Here is a 14,685-nt window from a genome sequence, read left to right as displayed (position 1 = left end):
AGACATATTGCGGTGGTTAAAAACAGGTACATATACTTTCTTTCTATTGAAGTTAATCTGTGGTTGCAGATTCTTTGAAATATGCAAAATACACTCAGATCTGTGCCAAATCCAGATCCCTGCTGTGCCCCACAGTGTGCTCCCGTGTAACACTGGGGAACTGCAGCATGTAGAGTATATTTTATCTCTTCTTTTAAAGTGACATGGGGTTGTGTGCGGAAACACACATCACTTCCAATTTCCAAGTGCAGGGTTGAATGGAATCAGAAGGCTGCATTGCGTCACCTTTCTTCCACTGAACGTCTTGAAATCCATGAGACTACTTGACAATGTAGGGCTCCCCTCAGCTTAAGTGGAGATAGGGCAGCTTGCTCCAAACTGATGGTGGTTGAAAGGCAAATAGACTGAGCCTAATCGCCAGACAAGTGCATTAAACTGAGTGATAAGGTATTGGGATGGAGATTAAGAAAGTTTGGATTTAGTTGGAGCACTGATTGCTGGAACATAATTTGTTAAAACATTTTTTGCATATATTTGAAAGCTACTTGTGAGAAGATTGGTTAAAAGCTTGGTTAAGCAAAAACGGGCAGGGTTTGTTATTAGTAATTCGTATTTATTGCACTGGTTTTTGTATCAAATATAGATATTTTAAAAAGATTCCATCCTTATCCCAAAAGCTTTTTTTTTAACAGTACACAAAGAAAGCTGTAGGGAAAAAGACACAGGATTAAGACAAAATAAAAGGCAGATTGTCTATGAAGGACTAATCTAATGAAGACCATGGCTGCAGAACATGCAAACAGACATGCAAAGACCAGTAGAATTACTCATAAAAGTGAGTTTACTTTCCTGCAGGGAGGAGAGATGCTCTGGGCGAAGTCGCCTTCCGGATCATTTCAGTTCATAAATTCAGGACCTGGGACAATTCCCCAAAGATTTAGAGGCGCGGGATTTTGTGTCCCGGCGGATCTCACGAATATTTGTGGACACAGACGTAAAAACAATAGTGTCTGATTGTATGTTGAGGAAGAAACCCAAATGCCTTTAAGGAGCTGGGTAGTGGGAAGAGGATCCAGAAATTCCTGTACAAACAGATCTAAAAGCACTTTGCCTAGGATTTCTGTTCACTAAAAAGGACCTCAGGGACCAGGAGAGTCTTTAGAGAAGAACAGCAAATGATAGGTGATGACTAGATAGAGCTAGAGAAAACAGGATTTTTCAGTACATTTACCAGATAAGAATCAGAAGATATGTGAGGAAGATAAACTTTAAAGGGCACAGATAGCTAGGAATACATTCCCACATGGTTAACTTCAGTCATATGTTCTGTTGCATGCAGGCAGCAAAGAAGTTACTGCTGTATATATTTTTTTATTATCAACTTTCTTAAATGGCAGGATCCCTCAGGATCACTGGGCTATTGTTTTAACTTTTAATTTATTGCAATGCAGAGGTTTCAGAACTCAACTGAACAGGAAAAACATCTTCTTACAGTGCAATTCCCTACACTATTTCTTTATTGTTGACTATTGTGCTAGCTACACAGAAAGAATAAAACCAGGTGCAGATGGAAATATTTTGGAAATCTTTCCAAAAATAAACAAAAAAATTAGATGGCTAAAAGTGAAATCTCAGCAGCTGCCTTCTGTTCTCAAAGAAGTTGAAATGTCAAGGCTGTTCAGTGGAAGTACCGTGTGTGTGTTTGGCCTAGCACTAAATCCCAAGGTCTCTTTGAATGCCTGGGAATGCTCGTTCAGCCTTGGATTACTGTGTACAGTAGAGATATCACAAAAGGGACTGACCTAGCAGTAGAGAGAGGCTGGTCCCTCCCCACTCTAAACCTTCATTTCAGGAACAGGATAACATCCTACACCCAAAATGACTGTAATTCATCTTGAAAGCTGCTGGGTGCCACTTCCCATCTCTTTAAATTCAAAGACTGCTGATTTCCTGATAGAGTTAGCCTCTTGAATGGTCTTAGAATAGTGATAAAAACAAATCATGACGTGAATGCCAGAAATTGTCCTTTTACCTTCATGACGTTGGTTGGAAACCTCACTGTTAAGAGACTGCTTGAGAGAGGTAGGTGCAGTCTGCCTTGGTAACTTCTCCCTACCATCAAAGAGCGCTTTCTGAGCTGGGAATCTTGAGTTCACAGCAGCACAGTCATTGCCTCAGTGTCCTGCTTGACATCTTGTGCTGGTGAAGGGTTGGAGGTCCATCTGCCAAGTGCTTGGGATAGAATCTGAGTCGCAAAGATCCATGTTGGGTCTAAGTCATAAGTAGTCATCTAGAGGTTCTCCCAGAGATGACCATATAGCAAGTACTGGCATTCGGTGGATAAATCTGATGTATTTGAGGTTTGTAACTTCTATTCACTTTGCTCATTACGCTTGAATCTTGCAGGGAAATCAATACAATTTATAAAACCTGTAAGTGGAACTTGCTATTTTGGCACCTCACAAAGTCTGCTACGCACTTGTGCAGGCACAGAGGAAACCAGCTTACCCATGACCTTCTGCAGTGTAAACAGGTACCAGTATAGGAATGTGGAGAAAACCTGCACGGGCAGAAGGTGGAACATAGGCATTGCTGCATAAGGAACCATTGTGTCTCAGTATGCCAATGCAGGGCATGTTTGATATATCAAAGAAATGGCACGTTCTCTTCATTTTCCATCATTATACTGTCTGCCCCCCATTGTCCTGTGCTCTGGCCTGACTTTTACTATTAAAATACTCGTGTCCTGCTTTCATCAATATTTTCCTGCTTGTATCTTGCTCAGCAGTGTGAACAAATCTTTATGCAGTGTGATTATTCTAGTGGATATCATTCCCTGTGTCCTTCAGACTGCAGTTAAATGTTTTATCTTGTACATGCTGTGTAAATTCTGTCCTGAGTATTCAGTGTTTTTCCCTCAGGACAATTCCCTCCTTGTGTAAGTATCCAGCTTAATGGTGCAGTGGTACCATTTACGCAGAAGAGCTCTTTCATGCTCCTCCAGAGTTACTGCATCAGGTTTGAAGGTAGTTTTCAGGAATGGTGTAGGCAGTAAGGTGTGTTCTGGATGGCAGCATCCCCTGTCACAAGCTGATGAAGAGCTGACATGGTTTCACTGGCAACCCACAGGACAGGACACTCTTGTGTTATGTTTCTCTGCCTCAATAACATGATTATGATTTGAGCTCTGGAGACATGGCTTCTGATTGATCACCAGCTTAGATGGGAGCTGGAAGTTGGGAGAACACCATCAACATGACGATCTACCCCATGCTCCCATGGGGAGGATCAGCCATACTGCTCTTCCAAGAGCCTGGGATTGCCTCATGCTACCAAGAGGCATCTCTGAGGATATCCTTCAGAGCTGGGGAGCACCTTCCTTGTGGGGGCTTTAAATGCTAACTTTAGCCAAAGTATTTGAAACAGTGCTTAACTGATTTGGATTGTGCTGGTTTGTGGATAAAACTCAGGGCTCTGTAATGCACGGTGCGTGAAGTGCCACGTTATGGAGGTGTCCTGGCTCTGTCTGAGGTATAAAAGGTAGCTTTTAAATTCTATTAAGTGGTTTTAGGACATTGCTGAATTTATTAGCTGCTGCAGACAAAAACTGTATGCAATTCACATGGAAGACCTGCCTCAGCATTTAATTTACTAATAGATAAAGTCTCCTTATAATTCTGAAACTATTTAAAGAATTGTTGATGGTTCATGGAAAACTCTGGAAAATATTCTGCTTAGGAAATGTTCCCTTTCTAGTATGTTTTTCTGCTTTTCAACTTTACTTGTCCTTCATTGCAGTTAATGAACACATGAGTTTTGTTTTTTACCTTATCTGGACCCAATCCCAAATTGTTTTGTAAGATTGTAGTTGTCTCCATAACATTCAGTTGATGCCAGAGACAAAATGGCCAAAGGTCAGGGTAGTTGAGTAAAACAGTGCCTTAAAAGTCACTACAAAGCAGGTAGGAGTTATTCTTTATTTTGGAGTCATTGATGTCCCACATTGACCTTTTAACATAAAGAAGAAGAAAAGAAAATAACAAAAAACCTGTTATGCTTTATTTTTATGAAATGCTCTTGGAGTATTTCCTTATTCTCTCAGGACCGCTGAAAGCATCACTTAGCAACATCACCATTCCTATCAGTGGTTTCTCAGATACGTCCAGAAATCCAGGCAGTGCCAAGACTTTCAGTATGGGAAGAATTAACATTTGAAGATGTTTTTATTTTTAGTCTTTTCCCTTCGTCTGTGATCTCACCCTCTTTCTCACTTCGGAATAACTGGGGCCAATCTCTGTTCTGCTAACAATGAGGATTCAGTCCATCTCACAGCTCCTGAGTTTGTGCAGTTAAATGAGAAGAGTGGCAGCTTTTGTTGTCTTTACATCAGCCCAGGTCCTGAAGGAAAGGATGTAATTGTGATCTGTAAAGGCTAAAGAGTTAAAAGGTTGAAAGAAAGCAATGGTTTTAATTGTGATTTAAGAAGCAAAGCAAAAGCCCAGGCCCACCCAGCCCTTTTGCTGTTTGCAGTCTGATGCCAGCTCCCTCTCTCTTTGTCCTGTGGAAGTTGGGGGCCTCACCTTGGCCACCTCTCCAGGTGCTACAAACCCAGAAAAAAGGTGACTAAGTTCAAAGAAGAGTTCAAATATCTTGAAACCTTGGTCAGGCTGTTCCCGATGGTCTTAAAGTCTCTCTGTGGCTGATGAGTGCAGTGGGCTGTTTCTGTGGGACATTTTTCATGCAAACCAGTGGCAGAGAGGCTTTGATGGGGACTTTTCCTAGAGACAATGCCTGGTAGTACATAGTATTTTGTGGATCATTACTATTTAAAGATACTTGGTATTTGTTTGGGCAGACAGTTTTCCTCTTTTGAAGTTGTTGCAACATTTACTAAAGTCATATTTATGCTTGAATGGAAAAGTTGCTGCTCTGTGCCTCAGGGACTTGTCCCGCTCTCTTGAGATACAGGATTCTGATTCCTTTTGCCAGAGTCTCTTTGTGAGGTTATGTCAAGGAAGAGACCTTTAGAAAAGGAAAAAGCTACTACTTGCTTAAAAAAAAAAAAAAAGTGTAATTAGTTGCATTTCGGTTGGCTAAAGGACCATCATGTGATAATTTAAAAAATTTGGTTTCCTGGTAAACAAGTTAATGGATTTATGCTCAGTTGCACTGGCTTTCAAAAAGCAAAATGGCCCTAGGGCACACAAGTAAAATTTAAGCACTTTCCGTGTTATTTTAAAATAAGTAAAATAAAACACACTGTCTGATTTTCTGAACAATAGCTTGGCTTCCTGCAGTGGAAAAGTAACCTCAACTGAGAATTAAAGCCACCCACCTTTGTCTTCAGGCTCCAGAGCAGGCAAATAACTCGCTCTTTCCATGGTTCCACTTTTATTTTTATATTAAACTCTTCTCCCCTTCTCCATTTTGTTCTTTTTTTGCTTTCCCACTTGCTCTTTTCTCCCACTCAGTCATTCTCTTTCTCTCTCTTTTCTTCTCTCTCTATCTCGAGAGGAATACTTCTGTAACACTCGGGCCATGGATGTACATACGCATGCCAAAGAGAAACAGAAATGTTTGAGCTTGGATCAGGTCCTTCATTTAAAGACACATGTTAAAGATCTGTGATGGCATCTAGCTACTTCCAGCAACTTCCCCAAGTCTCAGTGCCATTTTCTGCCTTGATGCAACTTGTATTTGTTTTGTGTCCACCCCTGTTACTGTCTGCAGCCCCTCTGGCTGCCCTTCTGTAACTGAGACCCTTCATTGTGTGTCTTACAGTTGTTTGCCCACAATCACGTGTGGGAACCTCATCCTTGATGAAAACCCATGCTCTACTGTAGCACTGCTAATAGTAACAAAACGTGCATGTAGGTTAAAGGCCTCATTTCTTCCTTTTTATGCAAGTTTTTCATGCTTTTGCAAGGTGCTAAATATTGCTTTGCAGATAAGAGCAGCAGCATAGTACCCACAGGGCAGGGGAATGGGAAAGAGCTGTAATTATTTGCTGCAAGCGTTTGGTCTAGCCAGGGAACAGCCAACTACCTTGAACTGCTGGCAACAGGTAGGTAGTTGGCTGTTTTCTGGTTAGAGCAAACACTTTGCAGTCTGCTTTGAACTCTTCTGTATCTCCCTGAGGGGTGAAGACAATGTGAGAAATAGTGGTTAATACACAAAAACTTGGTATTAGATTTTAAGTTGACTTAACACTCCTGCTAGTGTTTGTCTTCTCTCCTGAGAATGATGATGCTTGAAGGTGAGATGGAAATAAAGGGAAGCATGTATGCATGCTAGGGAATTACCTTCTGCTGTTTTATCCTTGAAGAGTTGCATTTTAAGTTAGATGGTCCTAAAATTCACATATGCTAAAGTATGAAGTGAACTTGCTTGGTCTGTCTCTCTGCATTTGTGCTAGGACTGACTAGGGTTGCTAAAGACAGAGAAGATGGATTTGCTGCCAGTGTGTTACCTTGCATACTGTTCAAATGCATTCAATTCAACTTTCTAATTCCTGGGGCAAATACTTGATACGACTTGCTGGGTTGGCAGTTTTTGTGAAGCATTTACAGGCTGAAAGGGCCTTTTCCTTCTCTTCCAGCTCTTTCTTGCTAATCCTTTTTTGTTTATAGTTTTCCTCAATAAAGAAGAAAAAAAGTTATTTGAAATGTTTTGTCTTAGGGAATGAGATCATCAGTGAAAAAATAAAAAAAAAAAGAAACAGCTTGTTCTTTGTTCTTCTGTGAGGTGCCACCATTCTCCTTTGATTTTAGCATCATATCAGTGTTATACACACAAGGTTTTGGCGTGGGTTCAAACAAACCAGATACTCAGATCAAGGAGACAAACCCTCTCCAGAACTGCTGCTAGTGCAGCATTGTGCTGGGGGAGAGCTGCCTTTCATAGCTCTATCACTTGGGAAGCTTTGAGAGGGGATCTAAGCTTCTAGAAAGCTGGAGAAATACAGGTCCATTATATTCTGCCATTCCAGTAGCCTACATGATGGTAAACAAAAAGAGAAACTGTCTTCTCTTCGTGCAGTGCTGCAAGGGCATTTGAACTGTGTTGTTTGCAGTAAGGTGGCAACAAATCCTGTCCCTCTTGCACAGAGCGTTGGGCCCAAGAGGAGCTTTGGTGGCTGAGTGCCCAGCCCTTTCCGTATTTCCACTTGCAGACCTCGGGAGGAGAGCTCCTCTTTGCAAAGGGCCTCATTATTGGGTTTTGCAATGCCATAGTGTAATTTCAAATAATACTCCTGTTTCCCATCCGTTTCTGTTGCTATGTCTCTGTAGTTGCAGAGGGGAGCTAATAGGGTACAGCTGGTTAATAAAACATGCATTGCTTGATTCTAAACTGCATTCCCTGTTGCTGAACGTCTCCCACATAGCAACTTTGTAGTGGTAGAGTTTGAATGGGATGACAATTTTGCACCCACTTTCAGATGAAATGATTTTAAATGAAAAAATCCCAGAGATCCTGAGTGAAAGAAGCCATCCAAGTGCCTTCAGCATTTTTCATTGCAATAGATGCTCCCTTCAGCTCTTACTTTAATATCAGCATATGAAGCATCTGGCTTAATCAGCATATGAAGCATCCTGTACATTCTTATGTAAATTTCTTTTTTAAAAACATAATCATTAAACTGGTAGTATATACCTATTTTTAAGGGTTGTTGTACAGCTTTAGCTTCACTGTAGGAGAATTTTAAATCTGGGGTGAAGCAAGTCTGTGGTTTGTAAAGTACTTGTTTCTGTAAGAAATTTAGGGTATAAAGTCTATCACGATGGAGAGCTATATGCCAAGATTTGAAGCCTCTATTTGCTGGAAAAGTAGATTTCTTCATCAAAATGAAGGTGGAGTAGACCATGTGTAAGCAGCCTGTGGTGTGTGGTCCATGTGGTGTCCACCCTTTCCCCCTTTGCTCTCTCTGACAACACTTTTTCAATAAATGAGTGCCGGTTTAACTCTTTTCCTTTCATTTGGGTCACATTTTCTTTTTTCCTTGGGAAATAACACAAGACTTACAATGTGAAATGTTCCTTTTGTGACTTTGTCATAAAAATTAATGAGACTAGGAAAACTATTTGTGGACCTGGAAGGGAATCCTAGTGAATAGTATTTCTCTATCCACAAAGCTCCTTCATTTTAATTAGCAAATAAACCAGGAGAGAGCAGTAGGCAGGTATTTCTGTGCAGGCATAGGCTTTTATTTTGTCCAACACATTCAAAAGCAGTGATTTGAGAGAAATCAGATTGGTTGATCGCTGTGCTGTATCTTCAAGTTCTCTTGGTCTGAATTTGTTGGGGGTGAGGGAGATAGGGTGATTCATACTTGAGCAAGGCAAACCCAAGAGCTGCCAGTTTGCATTATGTCAATGTATGTAAGAAAATATTTAGATAGAATTTCCATTAAAAGTTCAAAAGCAGGGGGCTCATGCTGACCCTGACTTTTAGAAGCTCTGGTGGGAAACCTGAATGAAATTTAACTCTGCTCAATGTGTTTTCGTTGGCCGACTCCATGTTTTATTATCTCATGCAATGAGATCTTTCTTGGTTTGTCGATTTTCTACTGAGGACAAAAAGTTCATGTATGTAACAGTGCACATATTGAATTAAAGTACGATTAAAGGCATGATGTAATGACCCTCTCTCCTTTTCCTTTAGTCAATATTTGCCTGCAGGGTCAATACATTACAATATTGACTTCAAAGTATTCAATATTTTTTTACTTTCTGAGTGTGTTGGCTTTGAGTGCATGTAATATTAAACTTGTTGGTTGAACTGTTGGTCTAAGACTTACTGTCTAAGTAGTTTCAGGCTTGGATGCTTAATCCATGTAGAGCAGCTTTCAAGGCATGTGATAATATCACAACACAGCTGTAGGCAGCTTTCTGAGGTGAACCATTTAATCTGCAGTCTTTTCTCCCAGCTTCCTAATGAGTGGTGGAATTTGTCCCTTGGTGTGCGATGGGATTATTGCCCTCTGTCCCTGCTGCCATCATATTTACTCTCTGCAGGACCCTCCAGTGACTGTAGGTTATGTGGACAAAGCTAAACCTCAGCGTTCCCATCTTCCACGTGCGTTTCTGCTGCCTTTACATCTGTGCTCTGTCAAGTGTACAAAAGCAGCTCAAAAAGCAAGATAATGCTTTATGTACTCAAAGTGCTGTGTGAACACGGCTTAATAAAGTTAAAATTGTTATGAATTCACACAGTCGCACAGGGCAGGTTGGTGCTCACTTATCTGAACTCCCAGCTGGAGGCACGGTGGGCTGGGTGACTCTCCTAATACGTGCTTGAACCTTCTCACACTTCCTCTCCACCTGTATACATTTCCATTCTCACTGTGCTGAAATCTAGCACCAGTACCCATCAGAAGGGCACACAGGCAGATGTACTGCGTAATGATGGCAGCTATGAACCATTTATCCTTCAAAAATGTGACACTCTAGAGAAGGGCTTTGATAATATTCTTTGCAAGGCGTATAAACAAACAGGATTGTCACCAGTGTGGTATCTTATTATGTTGTCTTTTTAAAAAAATTAAGGAAAGAAAAAATATTTATAGATACCAAGAAGTTAGTGAATTCCTCTAAAGAACCACATGTTATAATTAGGAACCCGCTGCACTTAGAACTATTCTACAAATAAGCACCTCAAATCTAGCCAAGTCCTTCCAGAAAAAACAAAGGTCAACAGGCTTCTTTGAGGATTAGCAAACCAGAATTTCTTGGACCAAGCTACTAATTACTTCCAAAGCTGAGGATGATCACTACTTCCAAATCCGAATTATTGCCGAAACCTCATGTTAAACCTCAGTAGTATTCCTTTCTAGCCTAACTTTTGAATTGAGATACTTCTAGACTGGACTCTAATTAAAGTCCAAAAAGCCTAATCCGAAGGGAAGGCAGGATAACAGTGGGAATATTCTGCTTGTGGAAAGCTGCACTTCTGCATAGCCTGATCCAAAGTCACTGAAGACTTCCCACGTCACCAGCAGCAATCTGGGCTCAACCAGGGTGAAGTGGAAGCAAGTGCAGCTCTGAGAACCCAAAAGCCCGTGTGACTGGCTGCTCCATGCCTGGGAAATGGTGCCCTTCCTGTGTGCTTGTAAGGTGGGGTCCCCTCTTTGTTGCTTACTGTTATTTGACAGCAAAGGAATGAGGACTGGGCTCACTATTACAAGCTCCTAGTTGGACAGACTTATCCACATGGTTTTTAAGGGTTTTCACGTATCCACCACTGTGCTTGAGGATTCACTCAGATGTGTACTCACTCATATGTTGTGGTCCTGAGAGACCACAGTTTTCATCTCAGATGGAAGAGGTGGAAAGAAGTATCATTTTTGTGAGATCTAAGCATAAAGCAAAAAGGTTATCGTAGCACTGGGTGAGGGGGAGAGGGGTCAGAGTTAAATATGTCAGCAGTTCATTTCTACTTGCAGCCTACTGACTTCCTCGTGCAATTTCAGGGAACTTCGAAGTGGGTGTTCACATCGCGGATGTGAGCTACTTTGTACTGGAAGAAACAGCACTGGATAAAATAGCGAGTGAAAGAGCAACTAGTGTCTATCTAGTGCAGAAGGTAAGGACAACTTTTGCTTTTTTCATCTGACAACTGTATCTTCTGTTTACCACGACGTAATTTTAAAGGTTCATTTTCAGATGCCCACAATCAAAATCTGGCTATTATTGCAGTAAATCTACAAAAATGAGTAAACTGGTGCAGACATATGCTAACATAGCTGCTGACTACCTCGGAGCTTATGGAGAGAGCACAGGGTGAAGCAGCAGTTTGTGATCCTGTGTTTGTGGACAGAGACCTGAGTGTGCCAGGGCTTGCCAGCTCAGGAGCAGCTCTGTGTGAACAGGACTCTGCTGATCCGGAGCTAGTTCAGGCCCCTAAGCTCCATAGGTATGTTTGCACCGTGCTGACCTGAGATAAGCCTGACAGACCCAAGCTGGCTCATCTGCTTTGCTGTTGGGAGCTTGAAATTTGCAGATGTGATGGTGGAGGTGAAGAGTTTGTCTCTGTCTTCAGTGCAGTAGTACTGGCTAATCCCTCCTAGAAGTGGATGCATAGCAGAGTAGGGTGTAAAACACCTTGTGCAATCTCACATCTTGAGGTACAACAGAAGGTTCACACTCTTATTTTATCTGGGTATCCCACATACTGGAGAAATGGTATTCTTTCATCATGCAGTGAAAAAATATTTGAAATTGTACAGATTTTAGTATAACAGACTCAAATCTTAAACTCAAGTTTAAAGTTGACTTCTAAACTTTGAAAATTAACAGGTTCAAGTTTAATGTTATCGGAAAAGAAACATCCAGGTTTTGTCTGTGGCTGTCTCATTTTCAGTTGAATGTGCAGAAACACTTCCTAGCTCATCAGATACCGCCAGCACTGTGCGTGCAGGGAAGCTGGGAATCTTGGCTTTTAGCATCCTGTGTTGGCTTGAGGTGTCAGCTGCACGAAGAGGAGTGTTGAGGCAGTCTCATAGGAGCAGATTAATCTGTGTGCCTCTCCCCACACTCCCATTCAGTCAGGCTGAAGTCCTTGTCTCGCTCCGCAGCCCTTTCCGGGATGACAGGGCAACTTTTGTAAAATAAATAAACAGATCCTACTTGCTACTTAGGATTAGGAGTGATTCTTCCCCTCCCTTCCTGGATGTTCCCAGGGTTGCTATCCGGGGAGGGTCTTGTAATGATGCTTGTTCCAATAGCTTACTGTGTCCTCTCCACACTTTCCAGATGATAAAATGGTTTATTTTACACTATTGAAATCAAATTAGTGATTTGACATCAAGCTGTTAACCTTTAGTAGCTGTTCCGTAACTTTCCTTGGGTAGAAATAGCAAGGCCCAGCTTCAGGGGGTCTCAGTGACTCTGATGGATTTTAGGTCTCTGTGGATATGGGTTGTGTGGAATAGCCATGATAGCAGTGCAGAAGTGCCCAAGCTGGGTTGGTGGTGGTGAGAGCAACAGCAGAGAGGTGCTGCAGTGTGGGACCAAGGAGTGGCCACACCAGGAAACACCAGTTACCAGTGGCTTGCTGTTCTCTGGGAGTGGGAAGCAACGTGTATCTCATGGAAACAGCAGTTCTGGCACCAGAGTCTTCCCAGTCCTACAGTCTCTCCAGTGACAAACCCTTGGCTTCTGCGATGCTCTGCTTCCCCCTCTGATGGATGACTCAATGGCCATAGCTCACCATGGGAGATGTGGGCTGGCCCAGGGGGATGTCACTGCAGGGCAGCAAAACTGTAGTCCAGGAAGATGTTGTGGCAGTATTTCCAAGTCAAAATACTGTGGTTTGAAGACATGTGATTTTTTTAAAGGGACAAGGAAAATTTTTATATAGAAAGGAGACATTTTTCATTAAAATCTAGTTGAATTCAAAATCTAATTGAATTTTCTTTGAAAGCGCTTTTTTCCCCCTGCACTACCGGTCAGTCCTGTGCAATGCCAACATAAGTTATCTGTTGTCCATAATCTTCAATTGCTCTTCAACTACCTTGGCCCAGCAGTCAGGATTAGTGTTTTACCCACACTTCTGCCCTGCAGAAAATATATTTTAAGAGTGCAAACTAGGTTAGATGATGGAATGGTCAATATTTTAATTGCAAGAGATGAAAAGGATAGAGGGGATGGGCAAAGGAAAGCAGCCAGGCTGTCTGAAACAAGATGGTAGCATGACTCTTGTAGAAAATATGCTTTCCTTTGATGGAGCTGTTTCCTAAGACAGCTGTGATTCTGCTAGCGGTTAGCACCATCCTAATCCTCCCAAAGAAGTTAAATAAAGCCACATATTTAATTTTCCTGAACCATGTATCCAAAAGGGGAGTTATTGTGTAATTGCTAGCAGTCTATTTAATAAAAGTCAAAAGTTTTTGAAATAAGAGTGTATCGGGTTTTAAGAAGCAAGAAAACCTAAACAGTTTCCTCTTTTTTGGCACATATTATAGTGTTATTTTAGGTGTGAAGCAGCTTGAGTGAGAGGTCAGACATAAATCCCTATAATATTTTATTGGTCCTATTTTATACTGGAGATCAAAGATCGGAACTGTAAGCCTATCTTCACGTTGAGTCCAAGGACTTCAAGACATTCACTTTTGACACCAGCAGGTTGTCAGGGTGTTGATATTTTGATAATCTCAGGCCGAGTAACAAAGAGTTGCTCAAAATCTGAATTCATGGAAGTGTTGATACAAGTCTTGAGCAGAAATCTTGGCTCATAAACAAATTGCCTATTTCCTTTGAGTGTCTTTTAGTGTGTAAGCAAGAGGCTTGCTGAGCCCACCCAATTGTTGGACCTCGGCATCCTCCTCCCAGCTCTGAGGAGAGCAGCTGATGGAAACTCTCCGTTAATAATCAGACTGGCAGTGGGAGAAGGGGTCACCCCAGAGTCAGCGGTGGTTGTAACCAACTGAACCAGGCCTGAGCGGTCAGCCAAAGCAGGACACCAGCAGAACGGGGTTGTTTGAAGGGAGCAAAGCTGTCCATGTGACTTTGTGAAAATAAGGGGTTTTTCTTAACTAGAGTTTGTTCCCTTTTCCCTTTGGTTGACTGACTTTCCCCTTCCGTTCCTTGAAAAGCTGCTACAGCGCGTCCATTGATGAGAGCTGCCGTGGCTAACCCGCTCTGAACCCGGCTGGTGAGTCAGTCCTGGCTGCAGCAGATGTTTCTGATTTTAAAGGGAACCGGGAGTTTTATCATCCCAGTATGTGTGTGCTCCCTCCCACTGCCCGGCTCCCTAGGAATGAGTCCGAGGCTGGAAACTCACATTTGGTTTTTGGAAACACTTTATTAGCTGAAGAGGCAAAACAAAACCAAACCAAGGGCTCTCACAAGCAGGAGGTTAGATCTTCCCGTGTCCAAAGCGAATCCACCATGCAGAGGAGCCAGCTGCTAAGCACTGCGGCCAGCCATGGTTACAAGTCATGGGTTTATAATACTGGGACAATGATGTGTAGGAAACCCCCCAGCCGTGGCAGTGCCTTCTTCTATTTTGGTTTTCCCCTTGCTGCCCACCGCTTTGGTGCACTGGGACGTGTGGCTGCCTGCAGGGAGAGCCGATAGTGTGGAGGGGGGCTGTCAGGCAGTGCTGGAGCACTAAGTCTCAAGCTGCATGTGGCAGCACTGGAGATTTCGCATTTAGGACTTAGAAATAGGGAGAGACAAATCCTCTGTTTGTGATTTGATTTGAAATGCAGACCCACAGCTGCGATCATTGTGAATATCAGCCTTTCACTCAAAGAAGTGCCCTTTGCAGGATCTCTTGGGCCCTGCTGGGCTTGTGGGGAGAGATGATGTCTTTTATTAGTCTAACTGATAGAGGCGGGTGAAAAGTAGACAAGGTCTCACCACCCAAGCCTTTCTTCAGCCTTGGTTTCTATGTTACATTCATTAGAAAGGTTTTCCTAGGGGCTCTAAGTCCTTCTTTTCATTGTGAAAGTTTTTTCCCTGGCCCTGCTGGATCTCTCTAACTACATTTCTAGATTAAACTACATTTATACAACCCCCTGTTCCAGCTTTATGATCCCTGTATAAGACCAGGTGACTACTTCCACCTGCAGTAAAATCAAGCTGAATGATGTGATGCCCAACATGGGCATATCCTGAGAGATTTGCTAAGGAAACCACTTCACGCTGGAGGTGATATCCCTCGGCAGTGTTTCAGCTAGCCGGA

At 42.3% G+C, this 14,685-nt stretch overlaps 1 protein-coding gene across 2 annotated transcripts in view; it reads left to right on the top strand.

Annotated features, from left to right (window-relative positions):
• DIS3L2 (DIS3 like 3'-5' exoribonuclease 2) overlaps positions 1 to 14,685 on the top strand; it is a 192,929-nt gene that overhangs the window by 104,188 nt on the left and 74,056 nt on the right. For both annotated transcript variants that reach the window (XM_074878691.1, XM_074878690.1), the window contains one exon: positions 10,469 to 10,581. In XM_074878691.1, coding sequence (XP_074734792.1) covers positions 10,469 to 10,581 — 113 coding nt within the window. The remainder of the gene's footprint in view (positions 1 to 10,468; positions 10,582 to 14,685) is intronic.

This window comes from Strix uralensis, chromosome 9 (assembly GCF_047716275.1).
Source record: "Strix uralensis isolate ZFMK-TIS-50842 chromosome 9, bStrUra1, whole genome shotgun sequence".
Lineage (NCBI taxonomy): Eukaryota > Metazoa > Chordata > Aves > Strigiformes > Strigidae > Strix > Strix uralensis.
Note: the sequence above shows the minus strand (reverse complement) of the source record. Positions and strands in the feature narration are given on the sequence as shown.